A 15,271-nucleotide genomic window follows, 5' to 3' on the forward strand; every position below is an offset into this window, starting at 1 on the left:
TTTTGGTTGGATCATATAAACGATCTCGGTGCATCCTTAGCTACTGCGCAGGGGGTTTTTAAAGAGGGGAAGTATGAAAACTGCTTAGGCATAGCAATCGGTCTCAATATGACTGCATAGGATCAGTATATTTGGCACAAGAGGCACAGAAGTAATTAGAGACTTAAATGATCTAGACAAACTTATGACTTTGGGAATCTAATTGGGTTCACATTTTTATCCTTCTCTTGCTGATATACTAATTGCCTGTGATTTAAAAAAGGTTGTAAAGAGTAACTTTTTGGTCATGAACAGATACCTATCATGCCTTCTAAGGTACTTATTATTGGTAATATAGACATTTGGGTAATATTTGTCCCAAGACATCCATAGGTTAGATGGTACCCATCAATATCATATCTTATGGTTTTATTCAAAAGCGGCCACTGGTGATTGATTGCATGCTGAGCATGTACAATGCAGGTGCCTAACATATATGCATTTGAACTGAAATGTTTGCAAGAAAGCAACAGAAGGCTTTTATATTTCAACCATATGGCTGTTGATGTGTAACTTTAAAAAGATCCCTGGACTGAGCAAAAATATTCAGATTGATGATATGAAAAGATGGATGGATAACAAAGGACTAATTCATGCCCATTGGCCATCTTGTTTGAACAGTTCTGCTGCTGGGCATCACTCCCACCAGAACTCCTGAACAACCTTTCTATTTGGGTAGACAAAGCGGCACTATCAGCCCCGGCCAAATCACTTTTCTGTTTTCTTAGATATAATACAATCTTTATCTATCTATCTATCTATCTATCTATCTATCTATATATATGGCTTAGCTCATTTTTGGTTGTTTATAGTGGCTTCCTCAATTCGATAGGTTCTTACTATAGCTGAAGAGCGCACCAAGGTCGAACAAATAGGCGACTCATAACTAGAACGGCATAATGTTTTGAACCATATAGGTAGAGGAAAATGGACATAACTTGTTTCTTGTAACTAGTTGGTCATTTTTCATCGGCAAACAAGGTCGGCGATTATAACACTTGCCATCGAAGGAGTCAAACAGAGTTCAGCCTCTTGGAGGTGATCTTTGATGCGAGTGAAAAGAATCGAAAAGACATTCATAAAGCTAAGCTAAATAGTCAGAACATAGAACATTGTTACAGTAGACAACTCCATGCTTTCATCAAACTAAATACCCTTTGAAATGAAGCTTGCAACCTCCACTTTTTTGTTTGCGCATCGTGTTGAATCCTTCTTGATGAGGCTCCACATTGACCTTGCTGAAGTATGATTCCATGTGCACCTCTGAACAAGTCTTTTGTCCCAACGTTCTGTAAAGTCCGTGACAAGGATGATTGAGACCAATCAAATGGACAAGGACGTACATTTGCGTGCCCCTTGTACGGTACACTGCACCTCTAGTGGCAAGAGCACGAACTGATGACTTATCTAAAGGCGATTCCTGATTACGAGCATGGAAGGGGCTCAGTCCTGATTCCACTCTATTACCTGAAAACAGGAAAATCTTGAAAGGTTCTTGCTCTGGCTCACTCGCAGAAATGGTGGTCCAATTGATTCTAAGCAATGGTCCCCAGTTCTCAAACAGTACACCACACGAAGAATTCCTTGGGGAGCAAACTACTTGTCGAAGGACAATGGTGAGTGCAGCATTCGTTTATGCTTTCGTGGGGCTATCAAACCCAACAAGGAAGGGTCCCTTTGGGCACAAGAAAGGAGAGAAGGGATTCATTGCTTGTGCTCACAACTGAGGGAAAGGACAATATTAGAGAGAGACGAGAGCAATAAAGGTAAGGGGACCCAATACGGTGCGGCATTTATATTCCTCTTTGGCTTTTTGCACGGTTCAAACAGGTTCATGACATTTCATTGAACGGAAGAAAGAGATGGAGTACCATTTGAAAGGAGGGGACCTAATGTTGTCTAATCATGTGGTTTCACATATTCTCTCTGTTCCAATTCATAAATCACCTTAAATTAAAAGCCAGCAGGTTCCAATTAAGCCTACCAATAAGAGCTTGCATGAACCTCTATTAGTGCAACTAATGCAGGGTTATCTTTAGACTATGCCATATTTATAGTTTTCAGACATAAAAAACTAGTGGTAGGCACTTGTCCTCCGAATGTGAGAGAAAGCATGGATGACTATAATCACCTATTCGACTGGAGGTCTATTTTGTTTTACGGATGTAACTTTCATTTTCAAAGATTATGCTTTTGGTTAGTGCGGTTCTAGTTAGAGGAAAATGCATGGAGTCTTCAGAATTAAGCTTCGTGATGTTCTATACAAGATAAAAATGCATTTAAATTTTAACATCATATTGAAATAATTCAGGATTTTCAATATTTTAACAAAATATTAATTCGATAGAATCAGGAACTGAGAATTTGGTATGTGTTCAATTATCTTAGAGAAAAAGAAGGAGCACAACATTCAGTTTTCATGAATTTTTATTCTGTTAAATATAGTCTACTTAACTATTTTAAGAAGCCAATCTTAACAAAAAAAGATTTAGAAATTCTGGAAATAAAGGAAATGCAAATTTTAAAGCTATTAAAAAATCTTATGAGTACAGTTCAAATAAAGGAAAAGAGTTCAAAATTAAAAAAAATAAATAAAAAAACTTTTTAGAGGGCGTATAGTGCTGCTTTGGAAAGAAAAAAAAAAATAGCAGAAAGAAAAGGGCAAAGAGTGCTCCCATGAATGTCCAGGAAGAAAAGGTATAATATAAGGTTAGATTGAATAACAAAAAATATCAAATTATATGAGAAGATGTTCATAGGAGGAGAAATTAACAAAATGAAATCTTCTATAGCTTTCCCTCAAATATAAACATCTAATCCTTTTGACAAAACGTTTTTTTACTCATCATAAAAACTTTGACTTTGTTGGCAAATCAATGAAAGATGAGAAATTAATAAAGCATCTATAACTGAGAAAACGTAGAAACAAGGCAAGAGCAATGTCAGAATCTTTAATTATTGTAAATATGTGTGAAGTAATACCCATTTTTAGAGGTCTCCTACAACTTTTCAGCCTCCACCTGCATTCATGGATAGCTCATCATGTTTTTTTTTTTTTTTAATCCCCATGATACTGCACAGAAAAGCAAACCACAGAATGAACAAAGAAATTAAAAAAAAAAAATCTACTTCCCATTCTTTCCCCCTTCTATCTTCACTTGCATGATTTGTCTACTCCTCAGCCTACAAATTTACAATCAGAACAAAATAAAGGCACAACAAAACATCATGAAACTCTCCAATATGCATGAACAAATCTAGGAAGCTTAGAAGCAACAAAAAGACCTCCAATTGGCCAGGGTCAGCTCACCTAATCCACCACCACCGCCACGCCGTTATCCTGCCTTGCCGACCTATCTCCGACATCGGCGCCGTCCCCGCCACCGCAGTCGAGCAGCGAGTGCCGGCAGGTCGGGCACGACGAGTGCGACGCAAGCCATGTGTCGATGCAAGAGACATGGAAACCATGGTGGCACCTGGGCAGCACCCGGACCTTCTCGCCGTCGGCGAACTCCCCGAGGCATATTGGGCAGTCCGTGGCAGGTATGTTGGTCCCCGGGCCGTAGACTGCAACCGGGATGCGTCGCAGTGCCCGCTTCTTGAGCCCGGTGGCGGCGAGCCTAGCAGCAGCCTCCTCAGGGGTCTCGAAGGCGAGCCGGCGGCCGCATCGGAGAGCGCACCGCACGATGGAATTCAGGCCCAGAGCGCATATTAATGCACAGAGCAGCGCAGCGAGGATGATGACCATGTTGGTGTCGAAGCTGGCGCTGCCGCCTCCGCCGTACGCGCTGCCCCGTGGTTTGCTCCCATTTGCCGGTGGCGGCGCCTCCAGGGCTGCGCCGAGGAGCTGACGCATGGAGTCTGTTATATAACTGTCAAAACTCTAAGCATGGATCTGATGGGAGTCTGCTGTGTTTTGGGAATTGTGATATTGGGAAGTGAAAAAAAAAAAAAATTTTGAAGTATAATCGCTTTTTTTTTTTCTTTGCTTTTCTGTAGGTTCTCGCTGATCTCTTTGTGCTGAGGGAGAGTGCCTTTTGGGTTCATGGATTCTTTGGAAGATGGAGACAATTGAATTGGCATCTTTCCACTTAACAGAAGAAGAAGAAGAGTGAGGTGAAAGGAGAGTTAGAGCTTGCACTTGAGCTTACCTCTGATTATTTTTCTTGCAGGAGTTTGCCGTCCCCGGTGAGCCGAGATCTCGGCAGTGTGTGAACCAACCGAGGATGAGAGATTTATCTTCTCCACCCATAAGGCAAGAGGAGGCTTGGTGATAATTTTATACACTGCACCGTGGTATCACTTTGATGGTTTGGATGGTCTTGTGACACTGGATGGACGGGCTAGGTGACTTGAGGGGTAGGTGGGGGAGAGAGAACATACATGGAAAGATATAAAAAGTGATGGTAGAGATCTGAGTTTTGCATCTTTCTTTTGATTATTGAATCATTTTCCACATTTATGGGGTTGGCTTTCAAGTTTTGATTAAAGGAAAATAAAGTTAAAGGTTGTATGAGCAGGAATCATCAGACTGGAGTAGCTTTCAATGTCATCTGGCTTCAAGTGTAAGAGTTGCTCACATTTTAGCTTCTTTTCCTTTGCCACAGGAAGAGAGGTAATTAATATATTAATACATACATCCCCTTGTGTCACAACTAGGTCCTCTTCCAAGTGCACATGACTGGATGAGGCTTGATCTTTAAGCTGGACTCTTTTGGGGTCTTTGGCGTGTTTATCCCCTTAGGATTGAGATCTCTTGCAATTTATCCACTTGTTTATGGATATGGCCATGCGACATCATGCGGCTACCCCATGGGATCTTGTGCCCTGGCTGCATATAGACTAATGAAGATGACAGGATCACAAGGGTCCACCTCTTCTGCTTTGCATCATGGCCATCGGTCAGCCTTGCACAACCACACCTCTTAGGCCAGGTTCAAAACCATTGGCTGTATACCATCAGCTACTTCGCAGACACTCTGGAAAGCATGGTTTTAGGTAGGATAGGATAATAGCAAGAATACTATACCAACCATGACTATGTTATCCATGCACTTTTCTTTCCTTAATAAAGCCAAGAGGTATGCACCTACCGTCGGTTTTTCATAAACTAAATCACTAACACATTCGGTGCCACGGCATCAGCTCATGACGGCGATATCATTTATTGGCCTCCATTTCTAGTCTACATGATCTTTGTAACAACCAATGATCTCACCTAAAAAGACTAGCCGGAAGATTTTATTTAGATTTCTTGATCCTATGTAGTACCCAAGATCTATCCAGTGATCGAATAACCAATATGGAACTAAACACATGCCTGCATGGATCCTCACATACTCCCTCATTTAAGCCCTGACGTCCTCGTCAGGCTAAGGGTTCAATTCCATTCAAATCTAATCATAAACACCACGATCGGCCCATGATCAGCCCCAATGGATCCGTGCTGCAATGTCCCCTAATCCACATAGATTATGAGCCGGGTTCGCTCTAATACCATTTGTAACAATCAAGAATCTCATCCAAAAAAACTAGCCGAAAGATATTTTGTGTTTCTTGATCCTTTATAAGTACCTAAGATCTATCCAGCAAATAACTAATGTGGGACTAAACATATGCCCGCACGGATTTTCACAATCTTCATGTAAAATTGAACAGGATTGAGGTGCAATAACCTAATCTGAAGTTGATAAAGAATAGTAATTAGGTCAATGTAAACAAGTCAAATACCTTTTTCTCGATCTTATCTTGGTCACTTATTTGTTTGAATCTGAGCAATATTCCATATAGGTAGGCATTGTCCTTGCCTTCCCAATGCTGATTCCCTTATAATGTTCAAGAGTTCTCTGATCTTTCACGTCATTTGGACTGATCAGCATCTCCAAAGCAGGTGGGGCAAGTGCACAGATGAAGTGGAGAGTAAAGGACAAGCAAGCTCACCTTGCTAGAAGATTCAAGCTCCGGTGATAATTAATTTGACATAATATCATCTTTACATCTCTATTTCCACAACATTGATGAATTGGGGCTTGCCCCAATGGTCCCATATATATAAGCTTCACTACTTATATTTGAATCTTTATATGGTGCATGGTGCATCTCTAAATATTGGAGTCCAAGTAACTGTAATTATTATAAGATGAGTAGTTTTCTCTCTTTATATATAAAAAAAAAGGGTCCGGTTCAAGCTACACCCAATGTAATTTTATAGAGTTATATATTTTTTGAATTATATAATAGGATATTATGTCAATGATCTTAGCTATGAGCTATTAGATATGATATGTTATCTCCAAACTGCTGGCATAGTAAAAATTATTTGGTTCGGGGATCTCTAGCCTTTGTATCAAGCGGCCAAAAATTAGATCGTTTAAATAATATTAAATAATATATATTTTTGACTATTCGATGCATAAACTAAGAGTTCTAAAGTTTATAATTTTTAATGTGTAAGTAATTTAGGGATGATAGATCATATTGAATGGCTTAGACCATCATGTGACATCTTCATCATTTTTAATGTGTAACTTTATAAAAGTTATCCCATGTGTGATTTGATCTCGACTTGTGCTAAAAAAAAAATATCGTGGTGAACCATCTCGTGGATGTTAAAAATTAGAACGACTTGGGGAAGATATAAATTTTTATGGTAACAAATTTGTGATGGCTCCCACAATTGCGGACACTATTAGATGGGACGAAGATCACATAGTATTTTGGAGTTTGTGACATAAATTTCCATGGAAAAGAAGGACGATGACAAATTTGGGACGGCTCACGACGTTGCATATGCCTTAATATGAAGAGAAGATCATACAGTACTTTGGACTTGTGTGATGCCACGCGTCGTAACTATTTTGTCGTCACGGTATAGCTCAATATCTATTGAATTATTTGAGATCACACTAATTGCGCCAAGGTCACCGTCAGACGATGTTATATGCACGTGACTTGCTTTGGAGATGTGACGCGTCTAGCGTGGGCGGTCGAAATTTGCCTTAAAAAAGCATGGACGGTAAGAAAAATTGATGTTTTTCTACCAATAACAAGTTTTATGTTCGACGTAGTACCTAAACTGAAAATTACGATCAAGAATTATTCTATCAATCACCATCTACTTCAAAGATGCCTTCTGAAACATTTTTCAAATCCAAAATTTCAATGTCTTTCCACGAATTAGTGAATCAGGCAAAGTTCTTTTATGCAGAATAAGAAATGACGGGTCAATTTTTGAAAATTTCAATTAAGCACTTGGACAGAAAAAATCCATGATTGTCTGCATAGAGTCTTCCACGCTACGAAATCCCTACTTGGATTCCTCAAGTGTGATGGCAATAAGGTACACATTTTGGAATGTAATATAGAAAATTTTAGAGCAGATAATATCTATCGAAATCAATTTCTATTGTATATAGATTCGTTTCCCCTATTTTTGTATTCGAGTCTATCTGAATTAAATTTTAGAGCAGATAATATATGTTGAGATCAGTTTCTGCTGTATCAGATTCGTTTCCGCTATTTTTCTATCCGAGTCTATCCGAATTTGAATAAAAATTTAAGCATCCGACTAATATCCATATCCATATCTATTAATAAAAAAATGAATATAAGTAATATTATCTAATGCGTATCAGAATATCCGATTTTATTAACTCAATTTATCTTTTATTTAGTAATATTTTTGATTTTATAGTTATAAAGTTTAATTATGCAACTTATATCCATACTTTTCGATTTGTATCCGTATCCATTTAAAATAAATATGAATATAAATTTTTGCATCTGATTAACATTCATATCCATATTTATATCTATCAAATAAAACAAATATAGATATAAATATTTTGGTATCCGATCCATATAGGATTTTAATATCCTGCAAGATGTATCCGATCCGAACTTTTCTTTAATGGGCGAGCCCAACATATGAAATTTTTAATAATGGAGTTAAAGAGTGCGGAGACAGGGTTCGAACTCAGGACCTATGCTCTCATACCATGTTGAAATCACCAATTGTCCTAAAAACTTAAGTTGATAGGATGAGGTAGATTTATGTATATATTTTATATTTTCTTATTGAGCAAAACAGTGGAGAGCCACCTAAATTCTGTTGATGAATTAATTAATAAAAATATAAAAGCGAAACAAAAAATTAAAGAAGAGGAAGAAGCAGAGATGATAGAAATGTAAGAGCTAGATTATATTCAACCTAAAAATCAAGGGCCAACCCAATTGCAAGCAGCCTGCAGAGCAAAAGGATCCATCCATGAGTTCGATCAGTCCTGTCTCCATTTTTTTTAGGGTAATCGCAATTTAAAAAACAAAATTGGAAATTGGAAATTCTAATGTCATGGCACAAGCCACATACTGAACTTGAATATTTTGTTCATGCCATGCGCCCCTCCAACAACCCTCCACAACATTGTTTTGTGAAATTAAGTCCCTGATAGAAATTACTATCAGAAGAAGGAAAAAGATCGCCACATCTATATCTGGCCTGCTCGCTGCTGCTTTCTCCTAACTCCAGCCTCCTCCAAACCATCCTCCTCAATGTTTCACTGTGCCACTAGCATTACCATAAGAGACTAGTTCTCTCTCACACAGTCTCCCCTTGTTCATTCGCTCTACGTGGTATCCATCGCCTCCACGGCCACCATCCATATTTTCTTTCTTAGCATGATTTCTCTGAGAACGTCATCTGCACCATAGGCCTAGCTATCTTGTTGCTCATAGTCACATCAACCTAGCCATAATGATGCTCCCATCACTTTGTTGGCCCATTTGGTAGAATTTCCAGAATGGGCACCTCAAATTGAGATGCTCATTTCTTGCTAATCATGGATTGTGAGGAAACATTGCCACTATCATGCATGTGGCTAGATTCTACTAGCACATAAGAGACGAAACAATCTCCTAGTATCGGTAAACCATGCACCCCAAAGAATTGCTAAATATTATATTCCGTTTCACCCTTTTTGTCTATTTTGTAGTCTTCATGTTGGAGTTCGTATACTCCTAGAGATGATGATAGATCGGGTATAGATTGAATAGGGCATTGTCCGCACCCATCCTATACTTTTTTTAGGATAGGATGCGATGGGTAGACTTAGATTAGGCGGATTGGACAGATCGGATCAAGTAAAGCTACAAAAAAAAAATCATATAATTTTTTTTATCTTAAGACAAAGATTTGTGAAGAGTTATATGTATCCGAATTGGATTCAGATATTGTACCCACTTTGGATCAGCTACGAGTTAGGTAAAATTATCCTATAAATTGCAACCCTTAGATGCTCCGCCATAAAATTTTTAAATCCGATGAATGGCTCATTGTATTGTGGCTGAGAAGTTTCATCTATAAAAATGCTGGGAGCCAACGGAGGCATGTTGGCTACTACTATTACATATTGGGTAATGATAGCTGGCCTTTGGTGACTTCATGTTACATAAAGAGAGCATTTGGTATGAGATGATCATCCCAAAATCAAAGATGATATAGATAGTGGTGATTAGATCACCATGTTTGCTTGTACCATGGTGATCATACATTGAAGTGAACCAAAATCATTCTCATTTCTCAAATCACCGTCCAACCGAAGGATATCCATCTTTGAGGTCGGATATCTAAGATCACCCCAAGGCAGTAATTTTGGGCTAAAATTTGAGAACAAAAATACCCCTCAATCCAACAAAAAAAATTGGTACATCAGTATACCATTAATATATTATATCATATTAATATTGTATATTATATTTATGGTACATATTATATTATAATATATTATTAATCATACTACTGTTATATTATTATTCACATATAAATTTAATTTATAGTAGAAATATATTATAGTGCTTGATATTTATATAATAAAATTATTAAATATATTATTTCTATTTATATTATTTTCTTAATTAAAATAAATATTTATATGAAAAATAATATATTATAAGTATAAATAAAAATATTAATTATATAAATAACAATTAATATATCTTTATAGGATTAATAATTTATTGAACTCATAAATATATTTATATGAAATATAACATAGATAATTTTGGTATTATATGGTAAGTAATCTTGGATTCCTATGAAATACTAAATAGATTTTGGATACTTAGGAATCTTTAATTACCGAAATATAGCATACCAAATGCGGTGATCTTAGATCATTAAGAGTCAAATTATCTTGAAATGTAGAGCACCAGTGATCTAAGATTATTTTGATAATTTTATTTAGGTCACCAAATGCCAGGTAATATTGTAATAATCCTCCTTCGTCACCTTTTCTCTCAACACGCACTCACGCGTAACATGGACCTTTCAATTTTGAACTCATTTCAAATCCAAATAAAGTGAACATACAATCTATAGCCATCACAGGATATACATCTACGGGCAGGCCCTATCATTTATATACCGAAAATGATCGAATCTTCGGGCTGTTTCGGTTCCACCGGCATCGGTTCTATATCCGATGGTGGTTAGAGCTTCTCTTTAATAGTGATGTTCCGTTATAGATATAAATAAAGGTACGGAAGCGTTGTTCGATGCACCCGTTGGAAGTTCAGAAAGGCTTTCCAGTAACATACGTCTTGCTGGATCGCCTTTTATTTGTTCTTGCTTTATTGGACAAGTTGGATGTACTACGGGGACTATGAGTCTGACAAAAACTTTCTTTGCTAATATTATCATTAAAACTTCGACGAGGAAAGAAAGAGAAAGACCAGCTCTCCACCGAGGCTGAGAAAAAAATTATAGAGTAGGAAGAGCTCTGCATTTCCTTATGTCTCCTACGAATCTCGTACAATGAGTGAGAGAGAAGGGAGAGAAAAAAAAAACTGATGGCATAAAGATGGGGTCAGAGAGATGTTTTGAGAAGTGGTTTTTTTTTAAGAAAATCTTTTCTTTGTGTTAATTTGATTCTCATAAACTTTAAAGAAAAAAAAAACTCGTATGACTATTTTTCCAACAAAATGATCTTCGATGATCAGAAGTACAAGAAGCACCATTGAAATCCTTCTTTCTATGATTGAATTTCTTATTTTTAAGTTTATTATTTTTTCTTTTTAAATTAGTCCAATTGTTTGCCCAGGAGACATGTTCTTACATATAAATATGTAGTGTTCTAGGAGCCACAAATCGAAGCAATTAATTTGTTAAGTTAATTAGTCTAGAGGTTTCTGAATGTCTCCCTTCAAGTGATGGAATTCTCTCTTCTTCTTTCACTCTTTCCTATTTTTAATTTCTTTTAATTTAAAATACTATTAATAGGCTAGAAATATGATGCTCTGCTTTTCCCATCACAAGTTGGAAACATGACCATGGATGGACCACAAATAAAATTTATTTATTTTCTCTTATTATATAATAGTTGGAATTTTTCATTGATTTGAAATTCTGTAAATGATGTAAAATGATACTAAATTATTTTCTTTGAAACAAACATTGAGTTGTGTTCTTAGTTTAATTGCGTTATATGTGATTGTTAAATATAATCATGCTACATGGATGATAAGTGAATTTGGTTACTACTATGATTGTGCAACCTTAAGGCAACTTTTATTTATTTGTTTATGTACTTGAATGGTGGGTTGCTATCACTCGTTATTCATTCTTCTGCTGGTTACGTGCTTGCATGGTGACTTGAGTCACTTTATCATTAATTCAAATATATATTTTTGTAGGTGTATGTGTTGAAGGGAGACTAATATTTTATCTTTAAAGTTTTCAGGGTATTAGCAGATTTAGTGGTGTATGCTGATAGACTTATAGTGTTTGTGAGATGAAGTCTTTTATTTAAGAATCATTAGATTTCTAGATTGTATTAGATATTACTATATATTGGAATGTTTATGATGTATATAAATATTTGCATTTTAATGAACTATTTTCGGATACAAATGGTTGTATTTGAAATTAAGTTAGAATGTTTTAGAGTTGGCGAACTTGGTTGCCTTATACTAAAGATCCTTACTTGTTAATTGAAGGGAGTAATATTCTGTGGGATATGCAACCATATCGTGATCAGCCTTTTTTTTGGTAAATCGGAATTCATTAAACCAATCTAGAGTAAATACAACTGTGGGAATCACAAAATAAAGCATCTAACAGTTGAGAAGGAAAATCAAATATCGACAACCATAAAGTAGATCCTAAATGAGCAGCAACATATGATGTTATCCAATCCGCAGCACTATAGCTTCTCTAAAAACATGTCTGGCTTCAAAACTCTAAAGAGATGCAACTATACATATAGAATCCTATGTCAAGGGAAGACCACTAAATTCCAAAGAAGCTGAACCAGTCGACCACTTAATAACTGTCAAGGAATTCCCTTCCAAAATGAATTAAGAACTTTTCAAGATTTTACTTGCAAATGTGCCTTCCCACGCTACTCACAACTCTGCCATTGGAACCGTGGTGTCAAACAATCTAACTTCACCTGTTGTTAGTACCGCACCACTTACACTCCTAATAATGAAGCTTGCTCCATCCAACTCACCCCTACTCGGGATATTATCATCAAAATTAATCTTGAGGAAACTAGGAAGTGTTGGCTCCTAAGTGAAATAAAATATATGTAGAATTGCAAAAACTGTAAAAGGAGAGCCTAACTAACTACTTTTATAAGGATCAATCTGGGACAACAAAATTTGCTCTAGAAAATACGATCATTTCCAGCCTTCCAAATATCATAAGCTATGTAAACCATTAAAACAACCTCTCTATTCCTATTTTCATTCTTCAAATCCGGGACATAAGACAACCATATTACGGGGGTACCATCCACACTAACATGAAGCCAATCATAGCAACTTGTATAGAAATCCATCTCAAGTAAAATATAACAAAGAGTCCAAATCTATCATCTATTAAATGATTAAATAAATATTTCTTCAAAGCGACTAAATCCGAATTTAAATACTAAAATCCATAAAGTCATAATTTAGAAAATCGCCAACTACAAATTCATAGTCAATTAAAAAACTAAAACTCTTGCTACAAAATCTTCAAGCTTGCTTGCACAAACTCTAAGCCTAGACCATTTTTCATTCCTAGTGACCCTATTTATCTCGAATAGAAAAATAAAAAGATATATGAACTACACCGTTCAATAAGTAAACTTTACACTATACCTTACCGAATCAAGCATAAGTTTTATATGAATTAATGCATAAAAAATTTCATAACACATCATGATATAACAAATCATAGAAATCAATCATATATGCAAAAATCAAGAAAATCTTATAAACATGGTTCTAAGTGTATAGCATAAATAAAATCATAAATCAAAAGCTATTTAGCTAGTTCATAGTGCAAAATAATGCTCACAGACATTGGGTACTATGGTCACTTTGTACCTATGACAACATCGTCATCATAATTGATAAAGTATCATAATTCATATTCGTTGCCAACTTTATACCCGTTGGCAGAGAACCATTTTCGTTAGATGCTAGCTCTAAAATATCAGTTGACCTCATTTCAATAGGGCTATCATAGCTATCTCAAAACAAATTTTCTTAAGTCATATTTTCTTATAACATATTTTCTTAAATCATATATGAAGAAAACACTAAATGTTTTCCATTTTTTTGCATTTTGAAGTTATTGATTATGGATTTTAATGGCTTTGAATAGATTCGGATGATTCGCATAGTTGAACAGGGTGAACTCAACTGGGTTATGGTTTAGATGACTCAACAAGGATCGATGGTGATCAAATTCCAGAGGTACTTGACAAGGCCAAGATGGGGTCCCATATGTTGCTCGGTGGCTGGAGGCCAGGATCTCTTACTGTGGTCAACTTATATTGCAGTGGGGCCTATGGATTATGAAGAGGAGAGAGAAAGGAAGGGATGGGTTTTTTCCTTTCTTTTCTCTCTTTTTTTTTTTTTTTGGAAATATAGAGGGGAGGAAGACCTCCTCTTGTCATTCCCAAGGTAGAAGAAAAGGAGGAGTTGTCGCATTCTAGCAAGGCATGGCGGTGCAGCCAGCTAACCACCAATAACATTTGAGCATGGAACTATCAGCGAAAGGCGGCTGACCGGAAACAAATAGAAAAAAAACAAGGGATCTTGGCTTGATGGATTTGGGCATCATCTCACTCATTGATGGTCGTATTCCCACCATGGAGAATCGCAGAGAGGCTAAGAAACTTGGCCAAGGGTCTCAGCAACGAGTTGTCACGCCCCGAACCCGGGGCCCGGGGCGCGAGCAGACGCCGCGCACCTGCAGGGCGGACCCCGCAGGCGCGCAAGGCAGATAAATCAGATCAACCATCAATAGCTAAACAAAGATAAATTCCAGTTTCCATATCAAATGTCCATAAATATATACACATGTCAAAAGGAAAGTCAATGTCTACTAGCTAAATACATCATGATCACTCCGTCCCATAATCCCTATAATCACATGTCATCACCTGAAAAAAAAAATGTAAATAATAGGAGTGAGCTAACAGCTCAGTAGGCGACATCATGCAATAAAGTCATCATATAACATGTCATAATGCATATAAAAGCAGCTAAACTCATAAATCCAAAAATCCACACAATAATCTGTAAACCCGATCCGAGACTCAAAATATCTCAACCGCATGACTACGGCCACATCACCCAGTGGCATGGTTACACCGAAGTGCCAATACAACTCTCCGAAGAGCCGCTCCACTGAGCCAACGCACCACTGTGCCGCACCCCCTGGTGCCAATCTCACGCTCCGCAGAGCCAACGCACCACTGTGCCGCACCCCCTGGTGCCAATCTCACGCTCCACTGAGCCGCTCCGCAGAGCAAAACGCACCCCTGTGCCGCCACTATTCTATCACCGGTGGTCACGGTGTCGGAACCAGTTCCTCAGTACAAGTCGACAGGGCCAACGTATCATCCCATTGGCGGGGTCTAGACTATAGTCACGCGGTCTTTAAAAATCAATAAATAAATTTTCCACATCGTGAATTTCCAAATCAAAGTCATGAACATGCTCCCAATAATAAGTCACATAACAGTTTATAAAAAAAAATAAATATTTAATTCTAATTCTAACACATAATGCCAAGAATAAATCATAACATCAAGATATGCAAGATACATGTTATAATTCGATTTAAAAGCAATAAGTCACCTACCTGGGTTCGCTTAAAAGATCCCTGCCACAGATATCACGAACCCCTGATTAAACATAAATATTAATTATTTAATTAATTAAGAAACATAATTTAAAC

General features: G+C 37.0%; 1 protein-coding gene and 1 long non-coding RNA gene across 4 annotated transcripts; both read right to left on the reverse strand.

Moving 5' to 3' along the window:
• Positions 1-1,083: 1,083 nt before the first annotated feature.
• Positions 1,084-4,598, reverse strand: LOC103721156 (RING-H2 finger protein ATL74-like). Of its 3 annotated transcripts, none has more exons than XM_039124903.1 (3): positions 4,191-4,598; positions 3,350-3,911; positions 1,084-1,506 (listed from the first exon to the last, which is right to left on the reverse strand). In XM_039124903.1, the coding sequence occupies exons 1-2, from the start codon at positions 4,289-4,291 to the stop codon at positions 3,350-3,352; spliced, it is 663 nt and encodes a 220-aa protein (XP_038980831.1). In that variant the 5' UTR covers positions 4,292-4,598; the 3' UTR covers positions 1,084-1,506. The 3 variants fall into 3 exon arrangements, with proteins under 3 accessions (XP_038980831.1, XP_008809453.2, XP_008809452.2); XM_008811230.3 differs by having other exon boundaries at positions 1,095-3,222; positions 4,191-4,591; XM_008811231.3 differs by having other exon boundaries at positions 1,084-3,900; positions 4,191-4,564.
• A 9,744-nt stretch (positions 4,599-14,342) lies between these two features.
• LOC120110092 lies at positions 14,343-15,271 on the reverse strand. The gene is made up of 2 exons (XR_005510844.1): positions 15,176-15,271; positions 14,343-14,471 (listed from the first exon to the last, which is right to left on the reverse strand). It is a non-coding gene; the product is annotated as an uncharacterized LOC120110092 (long non-coding RNA).

This window comes from Phoenix dactylifera, chromosome 3, assembly GCF_009389715.1.
Source record: "Phoenix dactylifera cultivar Barhee BC4 chromosome 3, palm_55x_up_171113_PBpolish2nd_filt_p, whole genome shotgun sequence".
Classification (NCBI taxonomy): Eukaryota; Viridiplantae; Streptophyta; class Magnoliopsida; order Arecales; family Arecaceae; genus Phoenix; species Phoenix dactylifera.